Genomic DNA, 15,293 nt, shown 5'->3' with positions numbered 1-15,293 from the left:
AAAGCACACTCAACAAAAGAGAAAATATATAAATTGGATTTTATCAAAATTAAAAACATTTGTGCAACAAAGGACACAAGAGACATAGTGTAAACGCCCCGTTCTCATGGAACGCGAGAAAACATTTGCAATCATATACTGGATAAGGAATTGATGTCCAGAGTGTATCTAGAACTCCTACAACCCAACAACAAAAAAATAAATTCAAAAACAGGCAAAAGACTCGTGTACACATTTCCCCAAATAAGATCTACAAATGGCCAATGTGCACATAAAAAGATGCTCAACGTCACTCATCATTAAGGAAATGCACATCAAAACAATGAGAGCTACCTCACACCCACGAAGATATTAAAAAAAAAAAAAACCACCATAGAAGGACAAGTATCAGTGAGGATATGGAGAAACTGGAACCTTGTGCATCACTGGTGGGAATGTGAAATGGTGCAGCCACTGTGGAACACAGTCTCACAGTTCTTCGAAAAATTAAACCGAAAATTACCATATGATCCAGCAATCACACGTCTGCGTATATGCCCCCAAAATGGCAGCAGGGATATGTACACCCATGTTCACAGCGGGATTCTTCTCAAGAGCCAAAAGGTGGAAGAAACCCTAGTGCCCACTGAGAGAGGAATGGATAAAATGTGACGTATACATAAGATGGAATATTACTCAACCTTGAAAAGAAATTCTAACACACTACAACACAGAGACGCACTGCAACACTGAAGATGTTCTGCTGAGTGAAACAACCCAGTTACAAAAAGACAAATACCAGGGCGCCTCAGTGGCTCAGGTCATGATCCCAGGAGGTCTGGGATCAAGCCCCACACTGGGCTCTTTGCTCAGCGGGGAGCCTGCTTCTCCCTCTCCTATTCCCCCTGCTTGTGAGCATGCGCATGCTCTATGTCAAATAAAAAAGGGGGGGGCTTAAAAAAAAAAGACAAATACAAGTCCATTTATAGGAATGGTCAGATTCATAGAGACAGAAAAATAGAAGAGTGGGCACCAGAAGCAGGGGGAGAGGGGATGGGGAGTTAGTGCTTAATGAGGACAGAGTTTCAGTTTTGTAGGAAGAAAAAAAGTTCTGAAGATGGACAGTGGAGATGGTAGCACCACAATGTGAATGTGCTTAACACCCATGAGCCACATTTACTCCTTTTTTTCAAAGACGTATTTACTTGAGAGTGAGAGAGAGACAGTGCACATGCATGAGCAGGGGTAGGAGGGTTGGGCAGAGGGAGAGAGAGAATCCCAAGGTGACTGCATTGAGCACAGAGCCCACACAGGGCTCGATCTCAGGACCCTGACATCATGACCTGACCCAAAATCAAGAGCTGGATGCTTAACCAACGGTGCTTCCCAGGCGCCCTGAACCACACATTTAAAAATGAGTAAGATGGTAAATTTTATGTATGTTTTACCACAATTTGAAGAAAGGAAAAATATAAAAAGAAAATCAGCACTGTAGGATTCCTGCCCAAAACACATCATCCCAGCTCAATTGCAAGAAAACATCAGACGAACCACCCTGAGCAACAAAAAGATTGAGCCCTTCTCATCAAGAGGCTGAATGTCATGGAAGACACAGAAACCCTGAGCAATGGTCATGGGTTGGAGACCAAGGAGACATGATGACCAAATATGACACGGAAGCTGGACAGGAACTTGGATCAGAAAAAAGTCCATCAGGGACATCTGGGGGAAATCCAAACACAGTCCGGGTCTATCTAGTCAATAGAAGTGTGCTGACAATGCTTGCCCCGGATGGACCATCCCACCCTGGTCACATGACATGTTCACAGAGTCAGGTGGTGAAAAGGTAGGGAAATGAACGGTCTATACTCCTTGCTGAAATCTAAAACTATCAAAAGAAAAAGTTAAGGGGGCACCTGGGTGGCTCAGTCAATTAAGCGTCTGCCTTCAGCTCAGGTCATGATCCCAGGGCCCCATGACAGGCTCCCTGTTCAGCAAGGAGTCTGCTTTTTCCTCTCCCTCACCTCCTCCCCTATGCTCAAGAGCACCAGCACACACACACATGCACTCACTCTCTCTCACACTCTCTCAAATAAATAAAATCTTTAAAAAAAACTGAAGAGAAATGAATGCACCCACTGCCCACCAAATAAAACCAAGCAAATGGTTCATAAGCCATGTCACAGCATTGGTCACATGTCAAGCCCCAGCATATGGGTCCAAAGCGTAAGACCCTGCCCTCACAGCTGCCCCATAAACCCTGATGCTGGGGAGGCATGGAGCAAAGCACTTAGGGTGAGCATGTCCTAAGCTGTACAACTCTACAGATGGGAAACTGAGCCACTGAGACATGGAGTCATTTGAGGGAAGCCAGCAGAGGCGGGGCTTGAGCCAGAGGGAGCCACCTGGCTAGTCTTGCCGGGGTGACAGAGGGGGCTGTGGGCAGGCTCTGGGCACAAGAGGCGCCCAGTAGGGCGCTGCTATGGACCCTCAGGGCTCTTCCCTCTGCCTGTGCAGAGCCAGCGGTGAGGGAATTAGCGTCTCCTTGCCACCTGCAGGCAAAGACTGAGGCTGCTGGGCCTACAAATCACTCCCCGGGCTGTGCATTGATTCTGTGATGGTTTAATGAGCCACTCCCATCCTAATTACAGCTATCAAACCCTGCCTGCCTGGGAGGACAGAAGGGACTGAGAAAGCTCACAGGTGCAAAAGGACCCGTGAAAGAGAGCCACAGGAGCCTGTCTCTTCAGTTACTTGAGAAACACTGAACTTACCGAGAAAGGCTTTGTAGCCAGGCTAGGAGGGGACACAGAGACTCCCTTGTGATATGTGCTCTGCCGCCCCGTGCCCCCACCCATCCAGCCCCCCCCCCCCCCCCCCCCCCCCCCCCCCCGCCAATGGACTGGCTGGCTCCACAGAGCCAGCCCCGGGCACTCTGCCTGCCTGGGCCGACACTTCCTCCCAGAGATTTCCAGGCAAATGACCAGCTGGCATGCACCCACCTGCCCTCTGTGCCCAGGTGAGCTGTGTCATATGCACAGAAGAAATGGGAAATGCTTTGGGTTTTGTTTTCAATTTTCACTGAAGTTTTGAAACATAAATAATTTCTTTTGTTTTTAATTAAAAAAAAAAAAAAAAGCGTGGCAGAGAGGTTCCCTGCAAGCCTAGCAGGCAGGGAAGGCAGCCTGCAAAAAGTTCTCAGGGGACTCCACTGCTTGACAGTGAAGCCTAGGAAGTGAAGAGACCATGGAACTCTGAGGGTGCAGCTGGGAATGGGTGCTGGTCCACTAAACAGCTAACTGAGGAAATCTGCCCTTCAATGCAGAGACTTACTCCTCTGGACAAAACGCCATACCCCAGCTTTGGGGTGAAAACCCCATGACCACTGGGGTATCAGGCCGGGGACAACAGATAAAGAAGAATTTCACATATGAAGTTAGGACTCTAGTCTCTGCTGCAAAAATACCTTTCCTCAGTCCAGGAGCCACCGGAGCACAGAGTCGAAGCTATTTAATATACACCCACCCACCCCCCATCACCTTCCTGGGGAATCAGATTCCTGATTCTTGGATTTAAAAAAAAAAAATCTCCCAAGTCAGCAAGTGTTGGTCTATAATGATCTTGGTGGGCGAGGGGGAGGGAGGGGAGGCATTTGCCCCAGCCTCCTCTCAGGTCCCTGCAACTCCCATATGGCAGCCAGAGGGATCTTTGCTAGACCAACATCTCACATCATAGCCCAGCTTAAAATCTTCCCAGAGCAGCCCGCTACCAGACCCTGACCACTGACCAGGGCCCACGAGTTATCATTCACTGAAAGGCTTCATGCTCTCCATCCCCATGGCTCATCCTCATCCCCTGGGCTCAGCTCAAACATCACCTCCCCCAAAGGGTCCCCACCCCTTTCACTCTCTTAGACCCATGACCTCAGGCCTGGGAACCAGCTGGCCACTGTTTCTTGTGACTTGTTCTGCAAAGCATCCCCAGGACACAGCACCAGGCAGGTGCTCAATAAATACTAACTAAAGGAATGGACTTTCCAGTCCAAACAGTAGCCACTGCACAGAGATCCCACTGTGCCATTCTGATGCTTTTTTTACACTCTCTACCAGGGCACCACACTGCCCCAGGCCCACCGGCCCCAAGCCCACATGGGTCTGCAGTCCATTCCATAACACATCATACCTGGCTGACACTCAAACTTTCTCCCAAACGAAGCTCCAGGAAGACCACCATGCTACCCACATTGCTCCATGCCCCCTCAGCACCTCATACATGTTCCCAGATTGAGAATAGGAACATACTCCTGCTACCTAAGAGGGGGAAGCCTGGCTGTGTGGTGGGAAACTGGCCCTATTAAAGGACACTTGCATCTTGCCAATTCCAGAATGAACCTGACCTCAGGGATTTCACAGTCCAGTATCTGCTTAGCACCTGCTAAATGCCCACTACGTGCCTCCTGAGTATATTGTGTGTGCTTGCTGAATTCCTGCTGAATGCTTGCTGAATACGTACACTGTGTGCCTGCTGAATGCTTGCTAAGTACATACTGTACTTGAGCTAAATGCCTGCTGAATGTCTGCCATGTGCCCACCAACAGTCCACTATGTGCCTGCTGCCAAGTGCTGCTGAGCACCTGCTAAGTACACACAGTGTGCCTGCTGAATGCCTGCCATCTGAAGAGTGCCCACTGAGCGCCACCATGTGTTCACTGTGCACACACCTCCAGAATCTTAGCATCAGTGACCACGCAGTGAGCATCTATGTGCTGGCCCCATTCTGGAAGTGCTACATGCATTAACCTAAATCTGACCACAGTCTGACCAGAGGCCACTGTAACCCCTGGTTAACAGAGAGGGAGCAGAGCACAGAGAAAGCACACCCAGGTTTAAACTCACCCAGGGAGGGTGCAAACTCACCCATGGAGGAAGCAAAAAGCCCAGCAGCAATGGCCCTGGGCCAGGCACCAGGTTCTACAGAATCCCCCCACAGTTCCTATACTCCGTTTCCATTTGGCAAATAATAAATATTGACTCTCTCCATGTCCTTGGCTTGTGAGGCAGGCAGTGGCTTCCTTGTTTGCGCACCTGGACCCCCATCCGGCCAGCAGCACCACAGCCACACCCAGCCAGGGCAAGGTACCCACCTCTGCCCTGGGGTCAGGCTGGATGTGGTAGCAGGAGGAAGGGGAGGGGGTCAGAGACACCCCAGCCAGAAACAGGGGGCCATTCCATCCCATGAGCTCCAAGGCAAAGTGGGACTCTCCCACCCCTGCCCCTTTCTCTCTGGTTCCCCCATCGCAGCCAGGGAGCTCCCACCTGGCCCTCCTTCCTCTCACCTCCTGATTAACTCTGACATTATTACCCTCAGAACGTCCCAAATCAGCACTCCTTTTGTCCTCACCATGGCCCAGCCCAAGCTGCTACATGCCCTCTCCCCGCTGTGGGGCAAAATGACACATGAGACAACCAAAAATGTCCCCAGATGTTGCCAAATGCCCCTGGAGGAAGAATTGGCAGGGTGAGTATCCTGCGCCACCTATCTCTGATGCTTCCCTGGCACTGTGCTCAGGCCAATCTCTCCCCAGACTAGATTCCAACCCCAATATCAGCATGCCATTTCTCAAAGGGGCTTACTTATTTATTTATTCATGAGAGACACAGAAAGCGAGAAGCAAAGACACAGGCAAAGAGAGAAGCAGGCTCCCTGCAGGGAGCCTGATGCGGGACTCTATCACAGGACCCCAGGATCACGACCTGAGTCAAAGGCAGATGCTCAACTGCTGAGCCACCCAGGTGCTCCCAGAGGGTCCAATTTAGAAAGAAATCCCTAACATCAAGGACTCTTAATCCTGACCCCTGAGGTACCTTTGCCTCATATCACAAAGTAGTACCAGGGGGAGCCCCAGACCCCTGAGTTAAATCCAGAAACCCCCAGCACAGAAACCAGCAGGAAAGGGCTGACATGTAGCCTTCCACAGTGCCTGTGATGGCCCAGGTCTGACCCAGAGAAATCTAATTAACCCCAACCAGGACCACAAGGACAACTGCAAGGACAAGAATCACCTTGCACAGTCCCCCAGGCCAGCTTTAGGAACAGTGACAGTGGAACACTTCCTTGGCTCTATGGACCCACAGATACCACCAACCAAGGGCCAGACAGCTGGTTCACACCCCTGACTGAGGCTGACCCTCTCCCTCTGCATGGCACAGCTCTGGTGACGGCAGTGCACAGGACTCCCAGCAAGGCCTGTGTTGACCAGGTCTTCAGGTCCTCACTCAAATTCAGGGTCCCACCTGGATCTGCAGAAGCAGAATCTGAAGAGGAGCCCAAACGTCTTCATCCTTTAACTCACAGGTAGTTTAGAGGCCCTCAAAGTGACAGAACCACCACCTACCATCTTCCAACCTTCCCTGTTGCTCTAAATTAGGTCTCAAACTGTGGGTAAGATCCATTGTCCTGGGACCCGCAAACTACTTCTACAAGGCTCCAGATGGTAAATATTTTTGCCTCTGTAGACCACATGGTCTCGGTCGAAATGACTTAACTCAGCCATATATAAGACATAAACGAACAGGCATGACCATGCTCTAATAAAACTTTATTTACAAATGGCATTCCACATTAAATAGAAGGAACTGATTTTATCAATTTTCCATATACACAGTTGGGGCAGGACTATTAGAGAAAAGTTATTTCGATTATATGTTTGTTGTTGGGTGCTGGGATGCCATACAAACACTAATTTCTAACTATGGGTCAGAGTCAAGGAAGTGAGAAGGTGCTGTTCCTCAGCCAGTGACACCCCCCACCGTGCCCAGCAAGTGTCTGCTTGAGCCCGTTTTCATTTCATAGGCACATGCTCAGGAAAGGAACTCCCATGCATATTGATTCCCTAGGGTGATGGCAGGTGGTCAGGGCGTACAGAGGTAGGGCCCCCTGCTCTGGGGAATCCAGGAGGGCTTCCTGGACCTGTAGCATGCATGGGCCTGGGTGTGAGCTTAAGGAAGGGATCTCTGCACAGGACCTCAGGCTGGTAGGAGACACTCAACAGTCACCTGTGGGAAGCATGCATGGAAAGACTGGGAACAGGGCTGGGGCTCCCATGAAGTCTCCTTCCAAACGAGAGATTAGAAGCTTGTCCCTTGCAGGCTGTGGAATGGAACACCCAACCTGACCTAGGCAGTGACTTTCACAGAAGAGCCAAGAGTCACAAACAAAGGTGCATATATTGCACCCCTCAGCTACCACCTCTGTGACAACAATATTCAATGGCAAGAAATATGTCTCCTCGGGTCCAACTCACAGGAGGAACATCTTCCAACATGCTTAGCTGCAGAAACAATCACATCTCACAGAAATCAAGGCCCAAGTAGCACTAAACGTGCTCTGGCAAGCAACAGAGGTTCTAGTCTGTGATTTTAATTTCTTGTTTCGGACACATTGTGTGTGATTGTCTCAGGGTTGAGCACCAACTCTACCTCTTCTAAGCTAGGACACCACTCTGGGCCTCAGTTTCCTATCTATACAGTGGAGAAGACGACAGCTCCTCTCTAGGCAGGGCTGAGCTCAAGAAGAGCAAACTTGACCCACTGCCTTAGGATTAAACTCTCATCTTGCCCCTGGGCCTTGCTCCTACTATTATCCCCCTGGCTTATTCACCATTGGCTCGTACCAGCAACAGAGTGAGGATCCCCAGGCCCTGACAATGGATGAATGAAGGGTCCACTCTACGCCTCAATGGTGAAGGCCACACGACCTGTATGAGCAGGCCAGAGATGGCCAGATGTGTGCATCTGCAGACAAATCCCAGGCCCACTGTCCCGAGGTGGTTTCAACAAGGCACCCAGACTCTGCCTTAGCCTATGGGGAGAGCGACCTGGAGCCACCATCACAAAGGACCACAAAGTGAGAAGTGTAAAATGACAGGACTTTATTCCCTCACAGTTCTGGAGACCAGACTTTGGAAATCCAAGGGTGGGCAGAGCCACATTCCTTCCAGAGGCTCTAGGGGAGGATCTTCTTGGTCTCTTCCAGCTTCTGGGGGCTCCCAGCATCCTTGGCTCATGGGAGCATCACGCCAGTCTCAGCCTCTGTCATCATATGGCCTTCTCCTGTGTGCGTCTGCATGTTCTCTTTTTTATGAGAACGTCAATCACAAGAGTTAGGACCACCCCAAATCCAGGATGATCTCATCTTAAGATCCTACTCTTATTTCATTGACAGAGACATTTCTTCCAAATAAGGTCACGGCCACAGGTTGTGGGGGTGAGAACGTGGGCAAATCTTTCTAGAGGCCCCTATCCTGTTCAGCCCAATACACAGTGTGCAGCTCACAACCTGGAGAGCACTGAGCCTGCTGGGGCTGTCTGGGGGCGGGAGATGGCTCCCTCCCTCCTCTCAAACAGAGCAGCTCGGGGAGTCCTGCATGCGTGTGTGTTGAGGCTGCAGATGGCACCAGACACTTGAAGCAGCCGGCACAGAGGCAAACAGTGCCAAAGCCAGGACTGGGGCCAGGACTGGGGGCGGCCTTCACGCTCAGCTAACCCGAGCCACCACTGTGCTATGCCTGCCGCCCAGGGACCCGTTTTCCTCCAGCCTGTGCAGAGCCACCCCCGTAACAGGGCAGGGCCAGGAGAACACCCTTCTTCGGCTCAGCCATAACTGGCAGCCCTGGCTGGGCCACCACAGACTGGACTGCTTTGCTTAGCGTGTGGGCTTTTTCTGGCCCAAGTGGTGCTCCCGGGGATGCTTAGCGATCAGTCACACGCAGAGCCTGCTGCATCCCGAGTCCCTGGCTGGCAGGTGACACGCCCCATTCCTTCCCCTCACTCCCCTACATGAGATCTACCTGCACATCCGGGCAAGTCTGCTGCCAAAATATCACAAAAGCCAGTAATCCTGGTCACTGCCACAGAGATCTCTCTGCTCTGGCCACCTCTCCTCAATCCCAAACCCAGGTGCCACAGCAGCCTTGCACTGCCTGCCTGCTTCCCCTCTTACCTCCTTGCCTGTTCAGCTCACAGCCATCTTTGTGAGACAGGAAGAGTCCTAAGACGGTTAAATGGACAGTCACTCTATGATCTGGCACCTATCACGTGACCTCCGTTCCTCGGTATATACTCAAGGGAGAAGAAGACCTGCACCCACACAAGCTCCTGGGCGCAAACGTCCATGGCAGTGATACAGTGGCCATAAGGTGGAAACAACCCAAATGTCTACTGATGGATGGATATATGGAATGTGCCAGGGCCACAAAATGGAGTATTATTCAGCCTTAAAAAAGAAATGACACACATGCCCAACACTGTGAATGTACCTAATGCCACGAAACTGCCCACTTAAAAAAGGGTGAAGGTGGTGAATTTTCTGATACATATATTTGTTCATATATTTTTTATAAATATTTTATATATATATATATATATATATATATATATATATATAAAACACCACAATTAAAAAAAAGAATGTAGCACTGACAAACACTACAATGTGGATGAACCTTGAACACATCGTGCTGAGGGAGAGAAGCCAGACACGAAGGACCACATGTTTCATGATTCCATGTATATGAAACGTCCAGAATGGACAAATCCATAGAGACAGAAGGCAGATTAGTGGGTGCCAGGGGCTGGGGGAGGAGGCGTGGGGCTTCCTTTTGGAGACGGAAACATTCCAAAGTTGACTGCTGATGGTCACACAACTCTGTGAACATGCTAAAAACCACCGAATGGTATACTTCAAGGAGGAGATTGAATGTATTCAGAATCGTACCTCAATAAAGCAAAGGAGGAGGCCATTCGCCATCACAAACCTCCGCAGGGCTCCTCCCTTGGTAAAATCCAGGCTTGCCAAGTCACTCCAACCTCACTCCAATTCTTGCTTCTCTACAGGCCAGCCTCACTGTCTTCTGATGTAGCCTCAACCTCGCCAAGCCTTTCCCACTTCAGGGCCTCTGTGCCTGCCTGTCCCTCACCTGGGGCACTCTTCCCCAGTGAGAGGGAGTGGGGCTGCATCTCATTGTTAGAGTACCAGCTTCCCACCCTGGCCACTCCCAACACATCACTCTGTTGCATCCCTCTGAGAACATCTGTGTTGTTCATTTGCAGCAATTCACCTGTCCCCACTAAAACTTCACCAGCTCCCCAAGACTGTGGCCCTCACATGCCTCAGATGCTGTTTCCCCAGCACCCAACGTAGTCCCTGGACAGTCCCTGAAATGTGCTGCCCCAAGCTCAGAGGTCAGGATTCTGAGGCCCAGAGAGGTTAAGACAACTGCCCAAAGTCACACAGCAGAGCACCACAGCTCTCCCGGCATCTTGGGCTCTCCCAAGTCTCAAGACAAGAATGGAATATCCATATAGCCACTCCTCTTCCCTGCAACTTGAAAGTGGTCTCTCTGACATCACACCTCATGTCCACACCTAACCTAGTGCTTAGGGTCCCTGCCCCTGGGTAAGATCACAGCATGGATTTATGCATCAGGCTGAATGATTGCTGGCTTTCACACAGTAATGGCATGCCTATCACCACCAAGAACTGCAGACTGACACATGGGAGCATGAATTAAGGCTCTACTCATTCCAAGAGTAGGTATGCTACCCTAAAGAATTCATGAGAAGAAGCAGGTACTAAACCAACCACATCCCACCTGTTCACAGGTATAGGTAAAACTTTGGCATATATTACAGGGGAAGGCTGCAGCCACAGGAGGGCAGAAAGGGAGCCTGCATCAGGTGGGTTCGCTCACCTGCACCTGCACCAGGCACTGCAGATGTGCCACTCATCACATGCAACAGCCAAACAGGCCTATAAAGAGCTTGCTCAACCTGGTCCCAGGTGTGGGAAAAGCCACCAGCCCATCCAAGACGCCACAGCCATACAAGTGGGTGCAGAGCTCTGAACTCTATCTGCCCAGGTACAAAGTTTGTACCCCTGCCCATTCAACATCTCCTCCAGACTGAAGGGTTTTTAGCCTCAGCACTGCTGACGTTTAGGACCGCATCACTCTCTGTGGTGGGGGCCATCCATGAATCGTGAGGTGTTAAGCAGCATCCCTGTTCTCTACCCACTAGATGCCAGTAGCACCCCCTCCCCCAGACGAAACAACCAAAATGTCTCCAGACATTGTCTAATGTCCCCCGTATGGGGGGACAGAAATCGCCCCCCGTATGGAACACTGCTCTGTCTCATGAGATCCAGTGTAAGCTCACCTCCGCCCAGGGTCACGCCCAACTCCCAGTATAAAGGAAGGTAACAGAGAGGGAGGAAGGAAACAGAGAATGGTTACCAGAACTGAGAGAATGACTGTCTGCATATTTTACAAGTCTTTTCTAACTCCATCAATAGATGACATATAAGCAAATGTGCTCCATGCATCCAATGGAGTATTACTTGGCTATTAAAAGCAATGAAAAAAAATAAAATAAAAGCAATGAAATGGGGATCCCCGGGTGGCTCAGCAGTTTAGTGCCTGTCTTCGGCCCAGGGCGTAATCCTGGAGACCCGGGATCGAGTCCCACATCAGGCTCCCTGCATGGAACCTGCTTCTCCCTCTGCCTGTGTCTCTGCTTCTCTCTCTCTCTTTATCTCTTATGAATAAATAAATAAAGTCATAAAAAAAAAAAGCAATGAAATTCTCTGATACATGCTAATGTGGATGAAACTTGAAAATATTATGCTGAGTGAGAGAAGCCAGACACGAAAGGTCACATGTCGTACGATCCCATGTATACGAAACGTGCAAAATAGGTAAATCCATAGACACAGAAAGCAGACTGGTGGCTGCCATGGGCCAGGGGAGGGCAGAATGGGAGTGACTGCCCATGAGGATGGGATTTCTTTTGAGGGTGATTAAAGTGTTCTGGAATTAGACACTGGCAATGGTTGCACAACTCTGTAAATATACTAAAATCCACTAGCTTTTACACTTTCAACAGGTGAATTATTTGTTACACAAACTATATCTCAATAAAGCTGTTATTTTAAAGAAATCTTTTTAAATACAATAATACATTTCCAACCTCAATGCAGAAACCAGACCTCCCGTCGTGACGACAGCCATCAACCTAATATGACCTCCTTCTTCCTGTTACACTACATATACCTTCTGCATGAGGCAAGATAAAGTGGACATTCCTGCCCTCAGAAGCCCTGACTTATAGAAACACTCAAGGTACATGCTTGCTTGCTTGCTTTGCTTGCTTTCATTCATTCAATCACCAACCATCTCCTTCTCTACATGCTAAGCAAAAACATGAGCTGCTAGAGCAAGAACAGGCAGTACCTGGTCAATGGTGAGCACCCTAACAACATGTGCCAAACAAACGCACAGAATTGAAGATACACATTCTAGCCTATATGGTCGTGATCTCACAGAGAAACAGGTGAGTAATTAGAAGAGTTTGACTTGAAAATTGCACCTGAAGAATTAGAGACTGAGGCTCTTATCACAGAGGTATGTCTGCCTAGAACAGTCAGATCAGAGGCCGAGTCCAGAAACCAGCCATATGCATGTCTGCAGCTCCCATCCAAATCCTCCCTGAGGCCTTAAGATGCAGGACAGGGGGGAGGGTCCCACCACTCTATAGGAATGCAGCAGAGACTTACTGCCACCTGTGCAAAGCGTGCTCTCCTCCTTGACCCACAAGGACTTGCCAGACACACTCGACAAAACAGGATACTAAAGGCCTGAGAAGCTTGGTACCTCAGTGCAGTCATGTGGCCAGAGAGCTGGGCCCAGAGAAGGGCCAGGCCTCCCACTCCTCTAGGGGCCAACAGTAGCTTCCCAGGTGAGGTGAGCAGGTAACCTGGCCTGCCTCTGCAGGCCAAATACACCCAGCAACTTAAGGAAGAATTGTCCCTCCACCCTGGTCCCGAGAGACCAGGAGCCATCCGTGGCCAGCTGTCCCTTATCTCAGTGGGAGGAGCACACCTGGTCCCCACCATATGGGCTACCTGAGGAAGGGGTAGCTGTCTCCACTCCAAACTCCAGGATGGAGAACAATCTGCCTTCTTGACCACCCTCAGGTTCCCACAGGAGAGGGCACCAAAACTTTCCTTCAGATAATCCAAAAGGGAGAAATACCTATCCCACCTCAAGTCTGCAAATAGGGATACCTGTCCTTCCTCCAACAACCAGGGAGTGAAGGCACAAGTGACAAAGATGTAGAAAGAACCTGTCCCTTCAGATAGCAATGATGTGGGGACAGCTGTTCCCCTCAGATCTCAGTGATGTGGGGGCACTTATCCTGCACCAGGTACCAACGATATGGAAACACCTATTCCCCTCCCCAGGCAACAAAGATGCTTACAAGCAGCGCCCAGTTCATACACCTCACAGTGCCATCCTGTCTCCCCTAGGTAGCAGTGATATGGAGGCATATGTCCCCTTCAGGTAGAAGGGATATAGAGACACCTGTCCCTCCTCAGGTACAGTGATGTGGTGGCTGGCACCTATTCCCTCCAGGTAGTAATGATGTAGAGGCCACTGTCCTCTCCGGATAATAATGATGTAGTGACACCTATCCCCACCTCCAGGTAGCAAAGATGTGGGGGCACCTGAACCCTTTCAGGTACCGGTGATGTGGGGGCACCTTTCCCGCCCACGATGTCCGGGGCGTAGGGACACCTGTACCCTCTGTCTGTGCCAAGCCCCGCCCCGCCGCACGCGCCCCGCCCCCGCCGCGCGCCCCCCGCCCCGTGCACACGCCGGACACGCGCCCCCTCCCTCTCTTCCCGGCCCCGAAGGGTCGGCGCGGACAGCCCCCTTACCCGCGCGGCCCGCGTCAGGCTCAGGTCCTTCATGACCTCCTCGAAGGCCGCTGTCTCCTCTGCCTGCTTCTGGTTGTGCAGCGCGATCTTCTCGCTGAATTTCCGCGGATTGTTCGAAGTCGCCATCTTCTCGCCGCCGCCTCCTCCTCCTCCTCCTCCTCCACCTCCTCACCCCCCCACACTCGCCAGTGCCACCGCGCAAGCGCCGGCCGGGCCCGCGGGCGGCGGGCAGTGCGCAGGCGCGTTGGTGGTCGTGAGTGCGGCGCAGGCGTACGGGAGCGACGCGCGGCGCGGGGGCGACTGCGCATGCGCACGTCTCAGGGGCGCGTTTGGGTCCAGCAGAGGAGGCGGGAGGCGAGGGGCGGGAGGTGGGAGCGAGAGTAGGTTTTGGGCACATGCGTAGTGAGTAGACTCCTGGCCCGCTGGACAGCGGCCGCCTGGCTGTTGGACAAGCATGGTTCGCGGACCGGCTGGGGCGCCGGAGCCCCCAAGGAGACCGCCGGACCCAAAACCTTCCAGTTTACAAGGACGGGGCCAGCAAGCCACAAAGACAGGTAGCACCCCGATGCTGAGCCGGGACTAGGACTAGTTTGAGACCAACCAGTCCAGGGAGTTGCTCATTCATGCATTCATTCATTCAACGAATATTTATTGAGCGCCAGTATGTGCCAGAAACACTGGGGAAAAGGCGTGAGCAAGCAGATGTGGTCCCTGACCTGATGGGGTGCGCAGTTAGGGAGGGGGGACAGACATAAGCAACCAACAGATGACCCAAGAACATTTCTGATGGAGATAATTGTGATGTGGAAAATAAAACTAGTAATGGACTGGCAGGATATTGATGATAGGAAGGGAGGCTCCCAGCCACCACTGTCAGGGAAGTAGGGAGGCATTTGAACTGAGACCTGAACCTTGCCAGCAGCCTCCACAGCCCAAAATCCCAGGCATCGAGGCGCCTGGGTGGTTGTGATTGAGCATCTTCCTTCGGCTCAGGGCGTGATCCCAGGCCCAGTCTCACATCGGAATCCTCGCAGGGAGCCTGCTTCTCTCTCTGCCTATGTCTCTGTCTCCTCTCTGTCTCTCATGAATAAATGGATAAAATCTTAAAAAAAAAAAAAAAAAACAGGGATCATCTTTAACATCTTGCTTTCCCTATCACCTTACATTTGACCAGTTTCTACTCTCTGGACTCTTAATCCTGAAGGAACATAGGTTTGCCATGGGGAGCTAAAGGAAAAGCCCAGAAGTCCCACCTAGACTACATCCCGCAGTGAGAAGGATAGCAGGGTCTTCCCAGTGGCAGGAGGGTGAACCAGGGAAACAAGAATGGTTCTGACATCTAACTCTCCCTTCCCAAGCAGAGGGACCATGACCACCAGTATCAAATATTGGTTTATATTCCGGAGGCTTCAGGGGTTTCTAGGCATGGACAGGGTAGGAGCCAAGAGGAGCAGCCAGGGGAATATGTGATAGCTCTAATTGCACAAAAAGCACACTTAAAGAAGCAAAGAGAAAAGAAAAATTGATTTTTATTTTTATTT

At 50.9% G+C, this 15,293-nt stretch overlaps 1 protein-coding gene across 5 annotated transcripts in view; it reads right to left on the bottom strand.

The window, feature by feature from the left end:
• Positions 1-14,821, bottom strand: part of CRTC1 (CREB regulated transcription coactivator 1) — a 79,624-nt gene extending 64,803 nt beyond the window's left edge. For 3 of the 5 annotated variants that reach the window (XM_041762165.1, XM_041762168.1, XM_041762169.1), the window contains exon 1: positions 13,753-14,821. In XM_041762165.1, coding sequence (XP_041618099.1) covers positions 13,753-13,878 — 126 coding nt within the window. In that variant the 5' untranslated portion in view covers positions 13,879-14,821. The remainder of the gene's footprint in view (positions 1-13,752) is intronic. The other 2 variants (XM_041762167.1, XM_041762170.1) reach the window with 1 other exon arrangement.
• Positions 14,822-15,293: the final 472 nt, after the last annotated feature.

This window comes from Vulpes lagopus, chromosome 7 (genome assembly GCF_018345385.1).
Source record: "Vulpes lagopus strain Blue_001 chromosome 7, ASM1834538v1, whole genome shotgun sequence".
Lineage (NCBI taxonomy): Eukaryota > Metazoa > Chordata > Mammalia > Carnivora > Canidae > Vulpes > Vulpes lagopus.
Note: the sequence above shows the minus strand (reverse complement) of the source record. Positions and strands in the feature narration are given on the sequence as shown.